At 57.4% G+C, this 20,139-nt stretch overlaps 2 protein-coding genes across 3 annotated transcripts; both read right to left on the reverse strand.

The window, feature by feature from the left end:
- Window positions 1-738: 738 nt before the first annotated feature.
- SLC22A17 (solute carrier family 22 member 17) lies at window positions 739-11,345 on the reverse strand. Its single transcript, XM_038741064.1, has 10 exons — window positions 11,262-11,345; window positions 10,261-10,554; window positions 10,054-10,157; window positions 7,502-7,656; window positions 6,025-6,190; window positions 5,721-5,866; window positions 4,353-4,458; window positions 4,010-4,233; window positions 2,639-2,750; window positions 739-1,348 (listed from the first exon to the last, which is right to left on the reverse strand). Exons 1-10 carry the CDS (start codon window positions 11,343-11,345, stop codon window positions 1,060-1,062), a joined length of 1,680 nt encoding a protein of 559 aa, XP_038596992.1. The 3' UTR covers window positions 739-1,059.
- EFS (embryonal Fyn-associated substrate) lies at window positions 11,215-18,300 on the reverse strand. 2 transcript variants are annotated; one of them, XM_038741389.1, is made up of 6 exons: window positions 17,730-18,300; window positions 16,370-16,648; window positions 14,758-14,868; window positions 13,874-14,587; window positions 13,503-13,601; window positions 11,215-12,102 (listed from the first exon to the last, which is right to left on the reverse strand). In XM_038741389.1, the coding sequence occupies exons 1-6, from the start codon at window positions 17,739-17,741 to the stop codon at window positions 11,668-11,670; spliced, it is 1,650 nt and encodes a 549-aa protein (XP_038597317.1). In that variant the 5' UTR covers window positions 17,742-18,300; the 3' UTR covers window positions 11,215-11,667. The 2 variants fall into 2 exon arrangements, with proteins under 2 accessions (XP_038597317.1, XP_038597316.1); XM_038741388.1 differs by having other exon boundaries at window positions 13,503-13,604.
- Window positions 18,301-20,139: the final 1,839 nt, after the last annotated feature.

Here is a 20,139-nt window from a genome sequence, read left to right on the forward strand (position 1 = left end):
ACCGTCTCTATACGTTGCCAACTTGTACTTCCCAAGTGCTTAGTACAGTGCCCTCTGCACACAGTAAGCGCTCAATAAATACGATTGAATGAATGAAAGAGACAAGGTTATCAGGTTGGACGCAGTCCCTGTCCCACGTGGGGCTCCCGTCTTCATCCGAGGCACAGAGGAGGATGTGAGCACATCGGGTTGGACGCAGTCCCTTGTCCCATGTGGGGCTCACAGTCTCCAGATGAGGTAACGGCCTCAGAGAAGTGAAGCGACTTGCCCAAGGTCGCCCAGCAGACAAGTGGAGGAGCTGGGATTAGAACCCAGGTCTTCGGCCACCCAGGCTCTTGCTCTTTTCCACTGAGCCAGGCTGATGCTTATTTGTCAGTGCTTACTGTGTGTCCAAGCCAAGTGGTGTAAGGGGCTTTCTGGGTTCTGTTGCGGCTCCTCAATCCCTCCCCGCAGCCTCATCGGAGGAGAGGGGGCACGGCTGGGACTCATTCATTCAATTGTATTTATTGAGCGCTTACTGTGTGCAGAGCACTGTACTAAGCGCTTGGGAAGTACAAGTTGGCAACATAGCCAACGGTATGACGGTCCCTACCCAACAGCGGGCTCACAGTCTAGAAGATGGACTCGTCCATCAGGTTGGGACCGCACCCCACCACGAACTCTGTTGGGGAACCCTTCCTCAGGCCCGCTGGAGCGCAGGGGTAGGAGAGAAGTCATTTTGAGAGAAGTGCTCTTGTCATTTTGTCATTTTTAATAATTGCATTAGAAGTCAGTAACTACCCCGGCTGCAGCTGTTGGGCCCCGGACCACAAAAACGGAGGGCCCATTCTGGAAACCCAGGTCTCCCGCCCAGGCGCTGGGCAGCCCCGGGGTGTCACCCTGCGTTCTCTCCACACGCTTCCTGGGGCCTCCCGTGGGTCCGGCCTCTTCCCTCCTCGGAGCGGGGCCTGCTCCCATCTCTCCTGTCGGTGGTCTCGGTGGGCCCGTCCCGGCCTCCTCCGCCGCCCGGCCCGGGCCGGGGTCCCTTCCGTCTGGTCCCGCGGGTGCCCTCCGCGGCGCTCAGAGGGCGGGGGTGGGCGTAGCGAGCAGCGGGACGTGGTCGCAGCGGCTCGGGGCCTGGGGTCTGAGCAGGGAGGGCCGGCGGCACAGCTCCCCGTCCCGCAGGGCCTCGGGCAGGGCCTTGCGCTTGCTCTCGGGCAGCAGCATGATGCTGACGATGCACAGGAGGGCACAGGCCGCCAGGACCACGTGCTGCAGGAAGGCGCCGTGGCCGGCGTGCAGCCGCTGCAGGGGGGCGCTCAGCCCACCCAGCGCCCCCAGCGCCGCCATCAGCCCCAGCCCCCGCCCTCTGCGGGAGAGAAAGGATGCCCTCAGGACCTCCGCTCTCAATCATGTTGGCATCCCTTTAGACCAGAAGCTCCTCGCGGGCAGGCATAACGTGCTAAGCGTGCACCGTGGGCCCTCCCTCTTGGGGACATGGACATTGACAGATGGGTAAACTGAGGCCCGGGCAAGCTGAGCGACCTGCCCCCAGCAGGCACTCAGTACACACGCTGAGAAGCAGTGTGGCTCGGTGGCAACAGGACGGGCTTTGGAGTCACAGGTCATGGGTTCAAATCCTGGCTCCACCGATTGACAGCTGTGTGACTTTGGGCAAGTCACTTCTCTGGGCCTCAGTTCCCTCATCTGTAAAATGGGGATGAAGACTGTGAGCCCCACGTGGGACTGTCCCTCCCCCCAGCCTCGTTGGAGGAGAGGGGGCGTGGCTGGGATGCATCCATCAGGTTGGGACCGCCCCCCCCCACCAACTCTGTCATCATCATCAATCGTATTTATTGAGTGCTTACTGTGTGCAGAGCACTGTACTAAGCGCTGTCATGTGGGGGAACCCTTCCTCAGGCCCGCTGGAGCGCAGGGGTAGGAGAGAAGTCATTTTGAGAGAAGTGCTCATGTGTCCCATGTGTGTATGTGTATGACAATCTGATCACCTTGTAACCTCCCCAGCGCTTAGAACAGTGCTTTGCACATAGTAAGCGCTTAAGAAATGCCATCATTATCATCATTATTATCCCACCGATCGACACTCCCCACCCCACACCTTTAAAATAATAAAAAGAAGGGTATTTGTTCCCCCTCTCCATCTCCCTCATCTCACCTCCTTCCCTTCCCCACAGCACCTGTATATACGTTTGTACATATTTATTACACTATTTTACTTGTACATATCTATTCTATTTATTTTATTTTGTTAGTGTGTTTGATTTTGTTCTCCCCCTGTTAGACTGTGAGCCCACTGTTGGGTAGGGACTGTCTCTCTATGTTGCCAACTTCCCAAGCGCTTAGTCCAGTGCTCTGCACACAGTAAGCGCTCAATAAATACGATTGATTGATTGATTGAGCGCTTACTCTGTAGCAAGCGCTGGGGTAGCCTCCAAGTAATCAGATTGGACACAGTCCCTGTCCCACTCTTAATCCCCACTTTCCAGATGAGGTAACGGGCCCAGAGACGTGAAGTGACTTGCCCGAGGTCACACGGCGGCCAAGTGGCCCGGACTCCGATTCCCAGGCCCGGGTTCCGTCCCCTAGGCCTCGCGGCTTCTTCCTTGCATCCCCCGCCCGCCCTCGGCCCGGCGCTCACCGGACGCTGGTGGGGATGACCTCCGCGGCGAGGAGGATGCTGAGGACGGCGGCCGCGTGGGAGGCGAAGAGGCCCAGGACGGCGAAGGCGGTGACGGCTGCGTCGTTCAGGTCTGCGGGGGCCAAGAGGGGCCGGTTGGCCTGGCTCCATCCCCGCCACGGCCCGGGGACCGACGTTGACCCCGGGCATGGGGAATGCAAGGAAGAGGCTTGGCCCCATCATTTGTACATATTTACTATACTAATGATGTGCATAGAGCTATAATTTATATTGGGATATATATAGTGGGAAGGGTGGTGGTCTGGCATGTCAGTCCGTCCTTCCATCTGTCCGTCCATTTGTCCATCCATCGTTCTGTCTGTCCGTCTGTTTGTCCGTCTGTCTGTCTGTCTCCATCTGGAGAGATGGATGGACAGACAGTCTCGTGGACCTGGGCCGGGGGCATGCAGGGAGCCTGACTCCCCATCTCAAGCCCCATCCCCATACCACCTTGTATCCCCCCAGCGCTTAGAACAGTGCTTTGCACATAGTAAGCGCTTAATAAATGCCATTATTATTATTATTATAATTCTATTTACTCTGATGGTATTGACATCTATCTACTTGTTTTGTTGTCCCCTTGTAGACTGTATGTCCATTGCTGGGTAGGGACCATCTCTATCTGTTGCCGACTTGTACTTCCCAAGCGCTTAGCACAGTGTTGTGCAGTAAGCGCCCAATAAATACAATTGAATGAATGAATTAGGGCTTGGGTGGCTAAGGGGGTGTGGGAGAGGGGCTGCTAAGAACACAGAAAGCGTGTTCTGAGTCAGGGCTGCTAAGAGGTGTGTGTCCGTGTGTCCGTCCGTCCGTCCCTTGGGCTAGGGCAGAGGAAGGCTGTTTTTGTGTGTATGCAAGTGTCCAGGGGGAGGGGGGTGTCCTAGGCCACAGCAATGTGTGTGGTTTTTTTTGTGTGTGTGCGCCTGCATGGGGAGGGGGAGTTTCCCAAACCGGGGCAGTGACGGCTCTCTGTGTGCGTTTCTGTGTACGCGTCCGAGGGGAGGGGGTGTGTCCCAGGCCAGCGATGGCGTGTTGGTGGGTGTATGCGTGTGAGAAGCAGCGTGGCTCAGTGGAAAGAGCCCGGGCTTGGGAGTCAGAGGTCGTGAGTTCTAATCCCTGCTGTGTGACTTTGGGCAACTCTTCCGTGCCTCGGTTCCTTCATCCGTAAAAGGGGGATTAAGACTGTGAGCCCCACCTGGGGCAACCTGATCACCAGTGCTTGGCACAAGCGCTTAAATACCATCCTTATTGCTATTATGTGTATGTGTGCGCACACATATGGGGGGTAAGAGGGGAGGGGGGCGGGGTGTGCAGTTCCCGGGGGATGCTCACAGTCCTGCAGCCCCAGCAGGATGAGGGAGGCGATGCCGGCGAGGGTCATGGTGAGCAGCAGGACGCCGCGGCGGCCGTAGCGGTCAACGGTCACCCCCAGGAAGACGCAGGCCTGGGCCGCCGTGCCGGCCCCGAGCAGGGAACGCAGGTAAAAGTCCGCCTGGGCCCCTCGACCGGCCGTCCCCGCCGGCTGGTAGCAGTGCCGGAGCCCGTGGGCGATGAACCTGGCGGGGGAGAGGAGGAGGAAGAGGCTGGGGGACGGGACGGGAGGGAGCCCAGTCCCCTGAACCCCGGGCGGGGGGACCCCGGCCCCGGCCCCCAGTCCCTCTCCCCATGGGCTCACGTGGTGAAGCCCAAGATAAGCAGGTTCTTCCAGGTGTTGCGGCAGCTGAGCAACGCGGAGAGGGAGATCTGGGCCGCGGCGGGAAGGGGGCACGTATTTTCCAGGTCTAGGGGGAATAATAATAATAATAATAATGTTGGTATTTGTTAAGCGCTTACTATGCGCAAAGCACGGTTCTAAGCGCTGGGGGGGAACACAAGGCGATGAGGTTGTCCCATGTGGGGCTCACAGTCTTAATCCCCATTTTACAGATGAGGGAACTGAGGCACAGAAGAGGGCCTTTTGGGGGGGGCGGGGCTGTTCACCCCTCTGTGGCAGGGCTCCTTTATAAGGGCACTTTATACCGGGTACAAGTATAAACTTGTACACTTCTATATACTGATACAAGTGACTCGGTCAGACAAAGTTCCCGTCCCACGAGGGGCTCACCGTAAGAGGGAGTAGGATTGAATCCCCATTTTACAGTCGAGGTGATTGAGGCATAGAGAAATGAAGCGACTTGCCCAAATTCACCCAGAAGACGACTGACAGAGCTGAGATTAGAACCCAGGCCCTTCTGATTCCCAGGCCCGAGCTCTATCCACTAGGCCACATCGCTTCTCAGCGTCCGTTCTAATCCCGACTCTGCCACGGGTCTGCTCATCATCATCATCATCAATCGTATTTATTGAGCGCTTACTATGTGCAGAGCACTGTACTAAGCGCTTGGGAAGTACAAATTGGCAACACATAGAGACAGTCCCTACCCAACAGTGGGCTCACAGTCTAAAAGTCTGCTGTGCCTGTTACCCCATCTATAAAATGGGGATTAAGATTGTATCTACCCCATTGTATCACTGTAAGATTGTATCTACCCGCTGCTTCTAGAGAAGCAGCGTATGGAAAGAGCCCGGGCTTTGGAGTCAGAGGTCGCGGGTTCAAATCCGGCTCCGCCAATCGTCAGCTGGGTGACTTTGGGCAAGTCACATCATTTCTCTTTGCCTCAGTTCCCTCATCTGTAAGACTGTGAGCCCCACGTGAGACAACCTGATCACCTCGTATCCCCCCAGCGCTTAGAACAGTGATGTGCACATAGTAAGCGCTTAACAAATACCATCATTATTATTATCCCAGTCCTTAGTTTAGTGCCTGGCACATAGCGCTTAACCAATTCCACTAAAAAAGAAAACAAAACCAAAAAAACCCCCCGGTCCGCTGACTCCCAAGCTCTTTCAGGCACACTGCTTCCCACGCTCCTCTGGCCAAGTTCCCAATGTTAGCCCAGTCCTATCGCCCTCCCGCTGCCCACAGACCAGGAGACAGCCGTGCCCCCACCCTCACAGCCGTCCCCGTTCCCCGGCCGGTGGTCACTAGCCCGCGGGCACTTACCCCTCAGGGCCTCCTCAGCCTCGTCCCCCAAAGCCTCCGCCCTGGGCCTGTTTCGCCGGGCCAGCACCCTGAGTACGGCCTGGGCCTCCGCGGGCCGGCGGGCCACCAGCAGCCATCGCGCAGACTCCAGGAAGACATCCGGCCAGCTGTGAGGGGTGGACCGGACTCCGATCCCCAGCTCTGCGGACCCCCGACCTCCCGCCCCTAGGGACCCCGGGGTTCGGAGAAGGGGGACCCAATCCCCACGTGGGGGGCATGAGGGGGCCGCGGCAGGGCGGGCGTGGGGGTGAGGGGCGGCCCTCACCCGTAGAGCAGGAAGAGGGCACAGGGGGCCGTGATGAGCCGCAGCAGCAGTCGCCATTCTTTACAGGCCAGGGCCAGGCCCAAGATCAGGAACTGCCCCCCGACGCCCACCAGCTCCCCTGCCATGGTTGCCCGCAGCCTTTGGGAGGGCTCACACAGTTCCAGGCCTGGGGAGAAAGCCAGGGTGGGCGTGGGAGAGGGGAAGGATGGGTCTGAGGCCAAGAGAAAGTGACTGGGGGGTGGGTGGGGACTGGGAGGGGCAATCATCATCATCATCAATCGTATTTATTGAGCGCTTACTATGTGCAGAGCACTGTACTAAGCGCTTGGGAAGTACAAATTGGCAACATATAGAGACAGTCCCTACCCAACAGTGGGCTCACAGTCTAAAAAGGGGGGCAATGGTGGGGGTTTGGTCAAGCTGCCTGTCAAGCAGGGGAAGAGGTTATGGGGGAGGTATTTATTGCATTTACTGAGCACTTACTGTGTACTAAGCTTGGGAGAGTACAATATAACACAGTTGGTAGACACCTGCCCTGACTAGACTGTGAGCCCGTTGTTGGGTAGGGCCCGTCTCTATATGTTGCCAACTTGTACTTCCCAAGCGCTTAGTCCAGTGCTCTGCACACAGTAAGCGCTCAATAAATATGAGTGAATGAATGAATGGAGCATGGGGGGAGACAGATATGAATATAAATATATATTGTTATATCACATCTGCTGTATGGCTGAAGGGAGGGGTGAAAGGGGACAAATTCATTCATTCAGTCATATTTACTGAGCGCTTACTGTATGCAGAGCACTGGACTAAGCGCTTGGGAAGTACAAGTTCATTCATTCAATCGTATTGAGTGCTTACTGTGTGCAGAGCACTGTACTAAGCGCTTGGGAAGTCCAAGTTGGCAACATATAGAGACGGTCCCTACCCAACAGCGGGCTTACAGTCTAGAAGGGGGAGACAGACAACAAAACAAAACATATTAAAGTAAAATAAGTAGAATAGTAAATATGTACAAGTAAAATAGAGTAATGAATATGTACAAACATATATATAGGTGCTGTGGGGAGGGGAAGGAGGTAGGGTGGGAGGAGGAAGAGAGGAAGGAGGGGGCTCAGTCTGGGAAGGCCTCCTGGAGGAGGTGAGCTCTCAGTAGGACTTTGACAAATCAAGGTGACGCAGAAGGGAGTGGGAGAAGAGGAAAGGAGGGCTTAGCAGGGGAAGGTTTCTGAGAGGAGGTGGGCCTTCATTGAGGCTTTGAAGGGGGGAAGAGTAAGATAAGGGGCTGGACAGCCCACTATGTTGCCAATTTGTACTTCCCAAGCGCTTAGTACAGTGCTCTGCACATAGTAAGCGCTCAATAAATACAATTGATGATGATGATGATGACAGGTGGGATGGCCAGCCGGGGGGTAACAGTACAGGGAGCAGGGGGCGGGAGCGGAGGAGAGGAGTTTGGAAGCCGCCTTCAGGTACTCACGGATGAGGTAGAGACCAAGATTGGCTCCGGCCAACAGGAAGCCCAGGAGGAAGCGCAGGGCAGTGAGGCCGGCGGGGGAGCCGGCCGCTGCCCCCGCAACCCCACAGGGCCCTGCCAACCCCAGTGCCAGCAACACCACTCCGCGCCGCCCTACGCTGAGGAGAGGAGAGAAGACTGTCACCCCCAGCTGCTCCGGGCTTCCCCGGGAGACGGTGAGTGACTCAGTCTCAGTCTGGGGTCTTCTGGGGGAGACGGACTTAACAAATACCACAATTATTATTCTTCTAGATATATTATGGATATGTATATAAGTGCTGTGTGGCTGAGGGAGGGATGAATGAAGGGAGCGAATCAGGGTGACGCAGAAGGGAGGGGGAGAAGAGGAAAGGAGGGCTCAGCAGGGGCTTCTTGGAGGAGATGGGCTTTTGGGACAGAGGGGGAAACTGGGCCTCAGTTACCTCATCTGGAAAATGGGGATGAAGACTGTGAGCCCCCCGTGGGGCAACCTGATCACCTTGTTACCTCCCCAGCGCTTAGAATAGTGCTTTGCACATAGTAAGCACTTAATAAATGCCATCATTATTATTATTATTGGGGTCCCGATGGGGGAGGCCCAGGGGCTGCACAGTTCCCTATCTTCCACCAGGGGGCATGAGTGCCGTCCCCCTGTCAATCACTATTTAATAATAATAATAATGGCATTTATTAAGAGCTTACAAAGTGCAAAACACTGTTTTTATTGAGCGATGATAATAATAATAACGATGGTATTTGTTAAGCGCTTACTATGTGCCATGCACTGTTCTAAGCACCGGGGAGGTTACAAGGTGATCAGGTTGCCCCACGGGCGGCTCCCAGTCTTCAACCCCATTTTACAGATGAGGGAACTGAGGCCCGGAGAAGTGAAGTGACTTGGCTTTGGAGTCAGAGGTCATGGGTTCAAATCCTGATTCCCTTCCAATCAGGTTGACTGTGGGGCTCACAGTCTTAATCCCCGTTTTACAGATGAGGGAACCGAGGCCCAGAGAGGTTTACCCAAGGTCACCCGGCAGACAAGTGGTGGAGCCGGGATTAGAACCCCTCCTCCCCCTCCCCAACCCCCGCCTTACCTCCTTCCCCTCCCCACGGCACCTATATATATGTATATATGTTTGTACATATTTATTACTCTATTTCACTTGTACATATTTATTCTATTTTGTTTTGTTGTCTGTCTCCCCTTTCTAGACTGTGAGCCCGCTGTTGGGTGGGGACCGTCTCTCTATGTTGCCAACTTGTACTTCCCAAGCGCTTAGTCCAGTGCTCTGCACACAGAAAGTGCTCAATAAATACGATTGAATGAATGAATGTATTAGTACCCACGTCCTCCGACTCCCAAGCCCGTGCTCTTTCCACTAAGTAGCCACGCTGCTTCTCATCAGGGCACTGTACTAAGCGCTTGGGAGAGCCCACTGTTGGGTAGGGACCATCTCTCTATGTTGCCAACTTGTACTTCCCAAGCGCTTAGTCCAGTGCTCTGCACACAGTAAGCGCTCAATAAATACGATTGAATGAATGAATGTATTAGTACCCACGTCCTCCAACTCTCAAGCCCGGGCTCTTTGCACTAAGTAGCCCCACTGCTTCTCATCAGAGCACTGTACTAAGCGCTTGGGAGAGCCCACTGTTGGGTAGGGACCGTCTCTATACGTTGCCAACTTGTACTTCCCAAGCGCTTAGTCCAGTGCTCTGCACACAGTAAGTGCTCAATAAATATGATTGATTAGAACCCACGTTCTCCGACTCCCAAGCCTGTGCTCTTCCCACTAAGCCACACTGCTTCTCATCAGGGCACTGTACTAAGCGCTTGGGAGAGCCCACTGTTGGGTAGGGACCGTCTCTCTATGTTGCCAACTTGTACTTCCCAAGCACTTAGTCCAGTGCTCTGCACACAGTAAGCGCTGACTAAATACGATTGAATGAATGAATGTATTAGTACCCACGTCCTCCAACTCCCAAGCCCGGGCTCTTCCCACTAAGTAGCCACGCTGGTTCTCATCAGGGCTCTGTACTAAGCTCTTGGGAGAGCCCACTGTTGGGTAGGGACCGTCTCTCTACGTTGCCAACTTGTACTTCCCAAACGCTTAGTCCAGTGCTCTGCACACAGTAAGCACTCAATAAATATGTATTAGTACCCACGTCCTCCGACTCCCAAGACCGTGCTCTTCCCACTAAGTAGCCACGCTGCTTCTCATCAGGGCACTGTACTAAGCGCTTGGGAGAGCCCACTGTTGGGTAGGGACCGTCTCTATACGTTGCCAACTTGGACTTCCCAAGCGCTTAGTCCAGTGCTCTGCACACAGTAAGTGCTCAATAAATATGATTGAATGAATGAATGTATTAGTACCCACGTCCTCCAACTCCCAAGCCCGGGCTCTTCCCACTAAGTAGCCACGCTGGTTCTCATCAGGGCACTGGACTAAGCGCTTGGGAGAGCCCGCTTGCCCACCCCCTCTCCACAGCCCCCCACCTCCACACCCACAGACACACAACACACACACACAGACACACACCTGTCCGCAGCCTGGCCCAGGCCCAGGTAGCCGCAGGCAAAGCCCAGGAGGAAGAGGGTCTGCTCGAGGGTGACTTCCCAGGCCCGCTCGCACACCAGATCCCACTGAGGGCAGAAGGGGGGGTCGGCCGGGGGTCGGGGTCGGGGGGGGGCCCGGCCCCCGGCCCCCGGCCCCCCGCCCCCCGCCCCCGGGCGGGCCGGGCCCCACCTCGGTGACCATGTTGCCGTCCAGCGCGGGGAGGCCGCCGTGATCCCAGCCGCGGGGGCAGCGGGTCCCGTTGGGCCGGGCCGGGGAGCAGGCCGCCAGGCTGCCGTTGCCGGGGGGGGCCCAGGGGCTCGACGCGTTGCCGGGGGGAGACCCCGGGCGGCAGCGCAGCGGGGGGGCCAGGGTGACGAGCGGGTCGGATGCCAGGCCCAGGGCCACCAGCAGGACCGGCAAGCAGCTCAGCGCCAGCTGAGCCCACTGGCCCGGCCCCAGGGCCCCCGCCTGCCACAGCAGGGCCTCGAAATTGGGGGCCCCGGCGGGGGGCGGCGGGGCCAGGCTGCCCCCCGGGCCCTCCCCCCCGCCCCCCGGCTCCATCCGGCCGCCGGGTGGGGGCCAGGGACAGCCGGCCGGGGAAGGGAAGGGGAGCGGAGGGGACGGGAGAGTGGGGGGCGCAGCCACTCACCTCTCCAAAGCGGGGGGACCTGCCCGTCCGGGGGATGCTGCTCGAGACCCCTACGGCCCGCTCCCCGCCCCGGTGATTCCCCCTCCTCCCTCCTCCCGTCTCTCCTCCCCTTCCTCCCGTCTCTCCTCCCCTTCCCTTCTCCCTCTCCCGTGGGGTTGGGAAGACAGAGAGAGAGAGACAGAAGGAGGGATCCCGGAGCGCCCAGTCCGGAGAACCGGCCCCCTTCTCCTCCCTCCCCTGGCCCCTCGATGAGCCGCTCAGATTTTGAGATTGGATTTGCGATTGCCACCCCACCCCATCCCACTTCCGGCTGGGGGGAAAGGCCAGGAATTGGCGGGGACGGTGGGGGTCCACGTGTCCCCTCCAAAACTCGGAGCCAGGCACGGAGTCCAGAAAACAGCTTTATTGGAGGGCAGGGAGACCCCCTCCCTCCCCTCTCCCTCGACCCCCCCCAATCCTGTCCATCCTCAGCCTCTTCAGGCCCTCCCCTCTCCCTCGACCCCCCTAATCCTGTCCATCCTCAGCCTCTTCAGGCCCTCGCCCTCCCTTTTTGGGGGGCTGGGCGCAGAGGTTCCATGGACCAAGGGACCCCAAACTTCTCCTGGGAGGGGAACAGGGCCCTCATTGACCCCACAGCTCACAGGATGGGGCTGGGCTTGCTGGGACAGGGAAGGGGAGTCACTCCCCTCCCCCCCTAAAATGGGGTTCGCAGGACCCTCCTCTGGACAACTGGAATAATATTAAATATAAATAATTTATACAAAACGGCTTGTACAAAAGGCTGCTGGCGGGGGACGAAGGGGAGAGCCCCTAAGGAGATGATTGACAGGGAATGAGAAGGGCCCCTCTCCCTCCTTGTAGGGCAGAGAGATGAGGAGGGTTGGGCCCCCAGAGGAGCAGGGGAGCGGTGGTGGTCCAGTGGTGGTCCAGAAGGCGGAGGACAGTCCTCAGCCGGCCAGGCCGCCGAGCAGGCAGGTGAAGTGCCCGGCCCGGTCCGCAAGCTCGGCCACGCACTGGGCCAGCTCCCGGGCGGCGGGGCCAGAGGGGTAGCCCAGGGCCGCCCCCTTGACCGCCAGCACGGTGGCCCTCAGCGCCTGGCCCAGAGCCGCCCCCGCGGCCCCGACCCGGGCCCGCAGAGGGGCCGAGGATGCCAACCGGCCCAGCGTGTCTCCCACGAACACCAGGCGGTGAGCGGCCACCACCACCCGCTTGCCGTGCGGCACGAAGAGGCGCGGGGGCTGGTTGGCCTGGGCGCTGGCCAGCAGGGCCGCCACGGCCGCCCGGAGCGCGGCGTAGTGACCCCGGCACTGCCCGGCGTAGAAATGCAGCAGCTGGAGGTCCCCGGCGGGCAGGGCCAGGGGCTCGCTGGGGGAGAATGCTTCCTGCAGTGGGGAGAAGGCAGGGTCAAAGGAGGGGGCTGCAGTCGCCCCCCACCCCACCCGTCCGGCAGCGGGAGCGTTATTCCTGCCCCCAAGAATGCTGACCCCTTCCCCTAAATTTTTTTTTAATCGTATTTGTTAAGCACTTACTGTGGGCCAGGCACTGGATTAAGCGCTGTGGTTGATACAAGGTAATCAGGAAGGAACCCGGCCCACATCACCCCCCAGGGTTGGAATGCCCTCCCTCTGCCCATCCACCAAGCTAGCTCTCTTCCTCCCTTCAAGGCCCTACTGAGAGCTCACCTCCTCCAGGAGGCCTTCCCAGACTGAGCCCCTTCCTTCCTCTCCCCCTCGTCCCCCTCTCCATCCCCCATCTTACCTCCTTCCCTTCCCCACAGCACCTGTATATATGTTTGTACATATTTATTACTCTATTTATTTATTTATTTTACTTGTACATATCTATTCTATTTATTTTATTCTGTTAGTATGTTTGGTTTTGTTCTCTGTCTCCCCCTTTTAGACTGTGAGCCCACTGTTGGGTAGGGACTGTCTCTATATGTTGCCAACTTCTACTTCCCAAGCGCTTAGTACAGTGCTCTGCACACAGTAAGCGCTCAATAAATAAGATTGATTGATCAGTGTCCGATCAGTCTTAATCCCCATTTTACAGATAAGGTAACTGAGGTACAGAGAAATTAAGTGACTTGCCCAAAGTCACACAGCTGACAAGTGTCCGCTCTAGACCATCGACTCATTACGGGTAGGGAAGGTGTCCACTAATTCTGTTGTATTGGTGTTATTGGTGTTGCACTGCACCGGTGTATTGTTGTATTGCACTCTCCCAAACGCTTAGTACAGTGCTCTGCACATAGTAAGCACTCAAAAAATACCATTGATAATGATGGTATTTGTTAAAGCGCTTACTATGTGCGAAGCACTGTTCTAAGCGCCGGGGGCGGGGGTTGGGAGGAGATACAAGGTGATCAGGTTGTCCCACGTGGGGCTCACAGTCTTAATCCCCATTTTACAGATGAGGGAACTGAGGCCCAGAGAAGTGAAGTGACTTGCCCAAAGTCACACAGCTGACAAGTGGCGGAGCCGGGATTAGAACCCACGATCTCTGACTCCCAAGCCCGGGCTCTTTCCACTGAGTCACGCTGCTTCTCTGTGGAGGAGATAAATACTCCTGATTAACGGGCTGATTAACTGATTGATCTGATTAACGGACAGAGGTGGGATTAAAACCTAGGTTCTCCAACTCCCAGACCCACGCTCTTTCAATTAGGCCGCATTGCTTCGGTAATATTTCTTACCTCGCCCCCTAAAAATTATAATCCCTCCCCTCCCCGCGGGGACCCCAGGTCAGCTCTTTCCAGTCCGGCCCAGGGCCCAGGATTTACCTGCTCCTTCTGCAACAGGCTCTCGGGCAGCAGCAGTTCAGATTCTTCGGGGAGGGAGATTTCCGCAGCAAGCTCAGCCCCTTGATCCTTACTGACTCCCTGCTGGAGAGGAACCAGGGCCCCCTGTGAGGGGCTGGGGGATGGGGAGAACGGTTAAGCCCCTCTCCGGATTCCCCCCACCATCTGACTCACAGGCCCAAAAGCTCCCAGGTTCAAGGGAAACTCCCTGGGGGTCAGGGGCAGAGAGGCTGGGGTCCACAGGCTGGGACCGGGAAGTGGAGTTGGGGTCAGTCCCTGGGGAAAAAGGGCAAGGCTGGGGGTCTGGGTTCTTTTGGGTAGAGCCACAGGTCAGGGGTCAAAGGGCAGCTCACCTTGAGGTGGACATAGTCGTATTCCTCGCCCAGCTGGATGCCCTCGTATTCGTTGGATGCCTCTGCGGCGGCTCCCGCCCCACCCTCCCTCCCCTCCCCGTCTCCATCCGCCTTGGGGCCCCCGTAGGTGGGCAGACGGGGCGGTGGCGGGGGGAGAGGCCGGTCCTGGATGCTCCCCTTACGGCCGGAGGCGGGCGAGGGAGCCGGGGAGGGGGCAGCGGGCTCAGAGACGGGCAGAGCGGGCAGCGGGCGTCGGGACAGGCTCTCGGCAGAGGGCAGCCGGGGCCTGGGCGGTGGGGGCGGACTCCGGGCCAGGAGGAGAGTTAGGGTCTCCAGGTCGCTGGGGGCGGGGGGCGGAGGGAGAGCGGGGGCCGGGGGCTCCTCGGGGCCCAGCACGGGCACGTCGTAGATGCCGTCCTCACTGCCCGTGGCCTCGCCCAGCAGCTCCTCGGGGGCCTCGTAGAGGTTGAGCAGGGCCGATGCCCGCTTCAGGTTGGAGGGGAAGGCGTAGACGGGGGGCCCTGGCTCCCGGCCGCCCTCCAGCTCCAGGTCCGGCTCGGGAGGTGGCTTCAGAGCAGGGGGCACGTCGTAGGGGGCGTCTTCACCCGCAGGGGCCTGGGGGGCCACGCAGGCCAGGGGCCGGGAGAAGGGCGCGGGGGCGTCATAGGGGCCGCTGGCGGGCCCTCGCAGCGCCGACGGAGGGATGTCGTACACCTGGGGGAGGTGGGGAGCGGGGTCGTCCGGGCCCATCTCGGGCCCCCAGCCCCTCCCCGACAGGGGAGACCGACCCTCCCCACCCAGGACCCAAAGGGCTTAATAAGTGCCATCATTATTATTATTATTATTATTAGGACAGCGGGTCAAACTGCCTCCTCGTCCCTCACCTCTAGGGCAGAGTCTCCAGCCGGGTCCCTGGGGACCTTGTAGATGGTTTCGGGGGAGGGCGGGGGCCCCAAAGCGGAGCAGGGCCGGGCGGGTGGGGGAACGACGTACACCTGGGGGGACCAAGAGAGACAAAGCGGGTCAGAGAAGCGGAGGCCGGAGAGGCGGGAAGCTCAGGGAGGAGGACTCAGTCAGCCAGTCATATTTATCGGGCGCTTACTGTGTGCACAGCACTGTAATAAGCGCTTGGGAGAGGGCAATATGATAATACGATAATATGATAGACACATTTCCTGGTTACAGCTGTATGACAGGGAGGAGGGGGATGGATTGGGGATGGTTGAGGGTGTGTGAGGGATGGTGTCAGTCAGTCAATTGTATTTATTGAGCGCTTAATGTGTGCAGAGCACTGTACTAAGCACTTGGGAGAGGACAATATGACAATAAACACACACATTCCCTGCCCACAGTGCGCTTAAAGCTGTGCAGAGGGGAGGTGGGGGATGGATCGGGGATGGCTGAGGGTGTGTGGGGGATGGGGGGAAGTGTCAATCAGTCAATTGTATTTATTGAGTGCTTAATGTGTGCAGAGCACTGTACTAAGCACTTGGGAGAGGACAACATGACAATAAACAGACACATTCCTGGCCCACAGTGAGCTTACAGGTGTATGGCGGGGAGGAGGGGGATGGATCAGGGATGGCTGAGGGTGTGTGGGGTATGGGGGGATGGTGTCAGTCAGTCAGTTGTATTTATTGAGTGCTTAATGTGTGCAGAGCACTGTACTAAGCAGTTGGGAGAGGACAGTATGACAATAAACAAACACAGTCCTTGCCCACAGTGAGCTTACAGCTGTATGGCAGGGAGGAGGGGGATGGATCAGGGATGGTTGAGGGTGTGGGAGGGTGGGGGGGCGGTGTCAGTCAATTGTATTTATTGAGTGCTTAATGTGTGCAGAAGCAGTGTGGCTCAGTGGAAAGAGACCGGGCTTTGGAGTCAGAGGTCATGGGTTCAAATCCGGCTCCGCCACTTGTCAGCTGTGTGACGATGATGATGGCATTTATTAAGCGCTTACTATGTGCAAAGCACTGTTATAAGTGCTGGGGAGTTTACAAGGTGATCAGGTTGTCCCACGGGGGGCTCACAGTCTTAATCCCCATTTTACAGGTGAGGTAACTGAGGCCCAGAGAAGTTAAGTGACTTGCCCGAAGTCACACAGCTGACAAGTGGCAGAGCTGGGATTTGAACCCATGACCTCTGACTCCAAAGCCCGTGCTCTTTCCACTGAGCCACGCTCTGGGCAAGTCACGTAACTTCTCTGGGCCTCAGTTACCTCATCTGGAAAATGGGGATGAAGACTGTGAGCCCCCCGTGGGACAACCTGGTCACCTTGTAACCTCCCCAGCGCTTTAGAACAGCGCTTGGCACATAGTAAGCGCTTAATAAATGCCATCATCATTATTATTAGTACTAAGCACTTGGGAGAGGACAATATGACAATAAACAGCCACAGTCCCTGCCCACAGTGAGCTTACAGCTGTATGGGGGGGAGGAGGAAGATGAATCAGGGATGGTCGGGGTGGGGGTTGTTTGTGTATGTGTGTAGGTGCTCACCTCTTGCTCAGTTTCGCCAGCCCCCGGGCACGGGTTCGAGGGCTCGGGGCGGGCGGGAGGCACCTGGTAGAGGCTGGAATCTGGGGTGGGGCTGGAGGGCAGAAGCCGTACCCTGTTGGCAGGCACGATGCCCCGCTGGCCATGTAGAGAGCAGAGGCACCAGCCTGGCAGCCCGCCGGCACCCTCTCCCTGGAGCACCCGCAGGACGTCCCCCCGGCGGAAGGACAGTTCCTCTGGAGACTCGGCAGTGTTGTCATACAGCGCCCGGGCCAGCTGGACCTGGGGAAGAGACGGTGTTTGGCCTCCAGGGTCTCAGTCACAATAGGAGGGGGTCCTCCTCGACCCTTCGGCCCATTGGACACCGTGGGAAACTGAGGCATTGAGTTTTGAAACGGAGATGAGAATTCGAGGAGCCGCGTGGCCTAGAAAGAGCAAGGCCCGGGAGTCGGAGGCCTGCTTCTAACCCCAAATCTGCCACTTGCCACTGGGGCAAGTCACTTGGGATATCCTAAGTACGCTCGGTCATATTTATTGAGCGCTTGCTGTGTACAGAGCACTGTATTACACGCTTGGGAGAGTACGACAGAACAATCAGTTACCTCCTTTGTAAAACGGGGATTAAATCTGTGAGCCCCATGTGGGACAGAGACTTTGCCCAACCCGTATCTTGTACAGTGCTCAGCACGGTGCCTGGCACGTAGTAAGCACTTTAAAATGGGTTGGGGGGGACTTCCACCCCTTTTTTAGACCTCGGGATGGCAGGTCGGGACCCCCCAAGTGACTCTTCCCCCCCTCCACGGGGCCAAGTGTCCCGAAGTGGCCGGGGTGGGGGGAAAGGCTGGACTCCGACACGTGGCGGTTCCCAAATACCCCCTCCCCGGCCGAGGCCTGGCAGCTGCCTCCTCCCTTTGTCCCCACCTCCTTGCCCCTGCCGAGAGGCCTAACGCCCGGCTGACATCATCCCTTGCTCTCCATATTCCTTTTCTCTCTCCTTCTCCCCTTCCCTCCCCCTGCGAGGGTCCCGGGCCCTGCTTCATCACCTCACCCTTTCCCCTCCTCTGTCTCTCGGGTTGCAGGTCGCCCCCTCCCCTTCCCCGGCCGTTGGCCCCCGACCCAAATCGGCTTCAGGCCTTAAAAACCGCTCTGCTTTTGGCTTTCTCTCGGGCCCCCAGGGGCAGCGGGGCGGGAAGAAAAGTAAAAGAAAGAAAGAAAGAAAGAGAGAAAGAGAGATGGAGGGAGGAAAGTGGAAAGAAATGAAGAACAAAAGTGAAGGGCATTCAGACTGGTTTGGAGACTTTGGGTCCCCTGACAAACTCAACAGGCGCTCCCTTCTCCCCCCCCCGGGGGTGGGGGGTCTTACCGACACGGCCATATTCCTGTCCCTAGGGCTGTGTCGCCCCCCTCACTCCTTCTTCTTTTCTTCCTCCTCCTCCTCCTCCTTGGGACTGGGCTGCGGAGTCCGCAGAAGTTTCAGCACCACGTCTAGGAGATGCCCCTCCAGGGGGGAAGTGGAGGCCTGGAGAAGCCCCTCGGGAGTGGGCAGATGGAGTTGAGGAGGGTGGGGGGTCTTCATCCACGGGACCCCCCGGGGCCCTGGCTCTCCGGCCCGAAGGTTTGGTCCCGAGGTCCCATGTGGACGGGCAGAGGAGGCCGTCGGGCGAAGAGGAGAAAGGCGGCCCCGGGCGCGGGGGCTCTGCGGAGGCCAAGTCGTGCGGGACGGCGGGCTCCGCGGTCTTCGCTGCGACCTCGGGCCTCTTCTTCACCTCTCGAAACCGTCCAAGTGGGCTGGAGCCAAAGGGCTCGAGGCGCAACCAGCTGACCGCTGACTCCACAGGTCCGGCAGGCCTCCCCCAGGCCCCGCGATAGCCACACACTAACTCACACTCAACACACACGCTCTCCTTTCGGCTTCACAACACACACATGACTCTCACGGACGCTTAGCACAACGATCCACCGCTCCCCTCCTCACCCGTTCACTTTCTACTTCTCGCAGTCCCCCACCCACCCACCCACAATCACCTCTTTGCACCCCCCCAGTCGCAGCAAGCTTTCTCCTCCACTCTCCGCTCGGCGCCCTGCAGGCCCCAGATTTCTCCCCAACGAAGTCCCCCTGTCCCCCACTGTCCGGGCCCTCCTTTTTCTCTCCGTCTCGCTGGCTTCTTTCCTCCGGCTTCTTTCCCAGTCACCCTTTTCCTCCTCCTCCTCCTCCGTTCTGGGCTCAGTCCCGAAGTCTGGGAGGGAGGAAAAAGGACAGATCTTTCCAAAGGCGGGTGTTGAGTTACAGCTTGGGATCCCCTCCGGCCGCTGCTGTTGCCCGGCCCCTCCCTCTTTTTCCCCTCCTCCCTCCTTTCTCCCTCCTCCTTTCTTTCCCTCCCTCCCTCCCTTGCCCCGGGGCCTTCGGGTCTTCTAGTCTGAGAAAGGACTTCTCTTATTCCTCTCCTCCCCTGACTCTCTCTTCATTTGCTTTCCCACCTCCCCCCCCATCCACGCTCCAAACACACACGTTTTCCCTTCCCCTCGCTGACAACTGCTTTGTCCAGGGGATTGCCCGGTCTGGGGAGCGATTAGGAAAGAATCTAGCATTTATAATCATTTTTTATTATTACTATACTATGCATTAAATGCTTACTATGTGACAAGCACCGTCCAAATGCAGCATGGCCTAATGGATAGAGCACGGGTTTGGGAGTCGGGAGGACCTGGGTTCTAATCCCGGATCCGCCACTTGTCTGCTGTGTGACCTTTGGCAGGTCTGTGCCTCAATTCCCTCATCTGTAAAATGGGGATTGGGTCCAACCCGATTATCTACCCCAACGCTTAGAACAGTGCCTGGTACATAGTGCTTAACAAATATCATAATAATAATTATTATTAAGCTAAGCGCTGGAGTAGATATGCGTTGATCTGATGAGACACAGTCTCTGTCCCACATGGGACTCACAGTGTAAGCAGAAGGGAAAACAGGTATTGAATCCCCATTTTGATGGGGTATTGAATCACCAGAGAAGCAGCATGGCTCAGTGGAAAGAGCACGGGCTTTGGAGTCAGAGGTCATGGGTTCAAACCCTGGCTCTGCCAATTGTCAGCTGTGTGGCTTTGGGCAAGTCACTTCACTTCTCTGTGCCTCAATTCCCTCATCTGTAAAATGGGGATTAAGACTGTGAGCCTCCCGTGGGACAACCTGATCACCTTGTAAACTCCCCAGCACTTAGAACAGTGCTTTGCACATAGTAAGCATTTAATAAATGCCATCACTATTATTATTATTTTACAGTTGAGGAACCTGAGGCATTGAGAAACTAAGTGACTTGCCCAAGGTCACCCAGCAGACCACCAGGTGGGATTAGAACCCAGAGTCAGGATTAGAACCCAGGTCTTGTGACTTCCAGGTTAACGCTCTTTGCACTAGACCAAGCTGCTCCCCTAGTACAGTGCTCTGCCCACAGCAAGCCCTCAACAAACGTCATTGATTGATTTAATTTTCCCTCCCCCGCCCCCATCTCTTTAATTCATTCATTCAATCGTATTTATTGAGCGCTTACTGTGTGCAAAGCGCAGGGGAGATCTGTTTCACTGTCCGACTCGGGCCGGGACCTCGTCTCTCCCCCCAGGGAACTGATCAGAGGAATGGTGAAAACAAGATTCTGGGACCCCTCTTTGCCCTTGGGATACTAGATACTGGTTTGTGGGGGAGAACGAATCCTTCACAAGTCAACTCCGTGATGAATTCGTTTTTGCCAACCCTCTCTGATGTGGTGGGGAAGGGG

This window comes from Tachyglossus aculeatus, assembly GCF_015852505.1.
Source record: "Tachyglossus aculeatus isolate mTacAcu1 chromosome 12 unlocalized genomic scaffold, mTacAcu1.pri SUPER_6_unloc_1, whole genome shotgun sequence".
NCBI lineage: Eukaryota > Metazoa > Chordata > Mammalia > Monotremata > Tachyglossidae > Tachyglossus > Tachyglossus aculeatus.

Bases quoted from the DNA above. Each gene is read 5' to 3' on its own strand.
- SLC22A17 (XM_038741064.1), bottom strand. From the start codon at position 11,345: ATGAGGGCCCTGTTCCCCTCCCAGGAGAAGTTTGGGGTCCCTTGGTCC. The intron at 2,751-4,009 runs GTGAGCATCCCC...TGGCCCCCGCAG, and splicing joins CCTGCTGGGGCTGCAGGACT to ACCTGAACGACGCAGCCGTC. The intron at 1,349-2,638 runs GTGAGCGCCGGG...TCTCTCCCGCAG, and splicing joins GTCATCCCCACCAGCGTCCG to AGGGCGGGGGCTGGGGCTGA.
- EFS (XM_038741388.1), bottom strand. The intron at 14,869-16,369 runs GTGAGCACCTAC...TGGTCCCCCCAG, and splicing joins CTGGCGAAACTGAGCAAGAG to GTGTACGTCGTTCCCCCACC. The intron at 12,103-13,502 runs GTAAATCCTGGG...TCCCCACTGCAG, and splicing joins GCCTGTTGCAGAAGGAGCAG to GAAGCATTCTCCCCCAGCGA.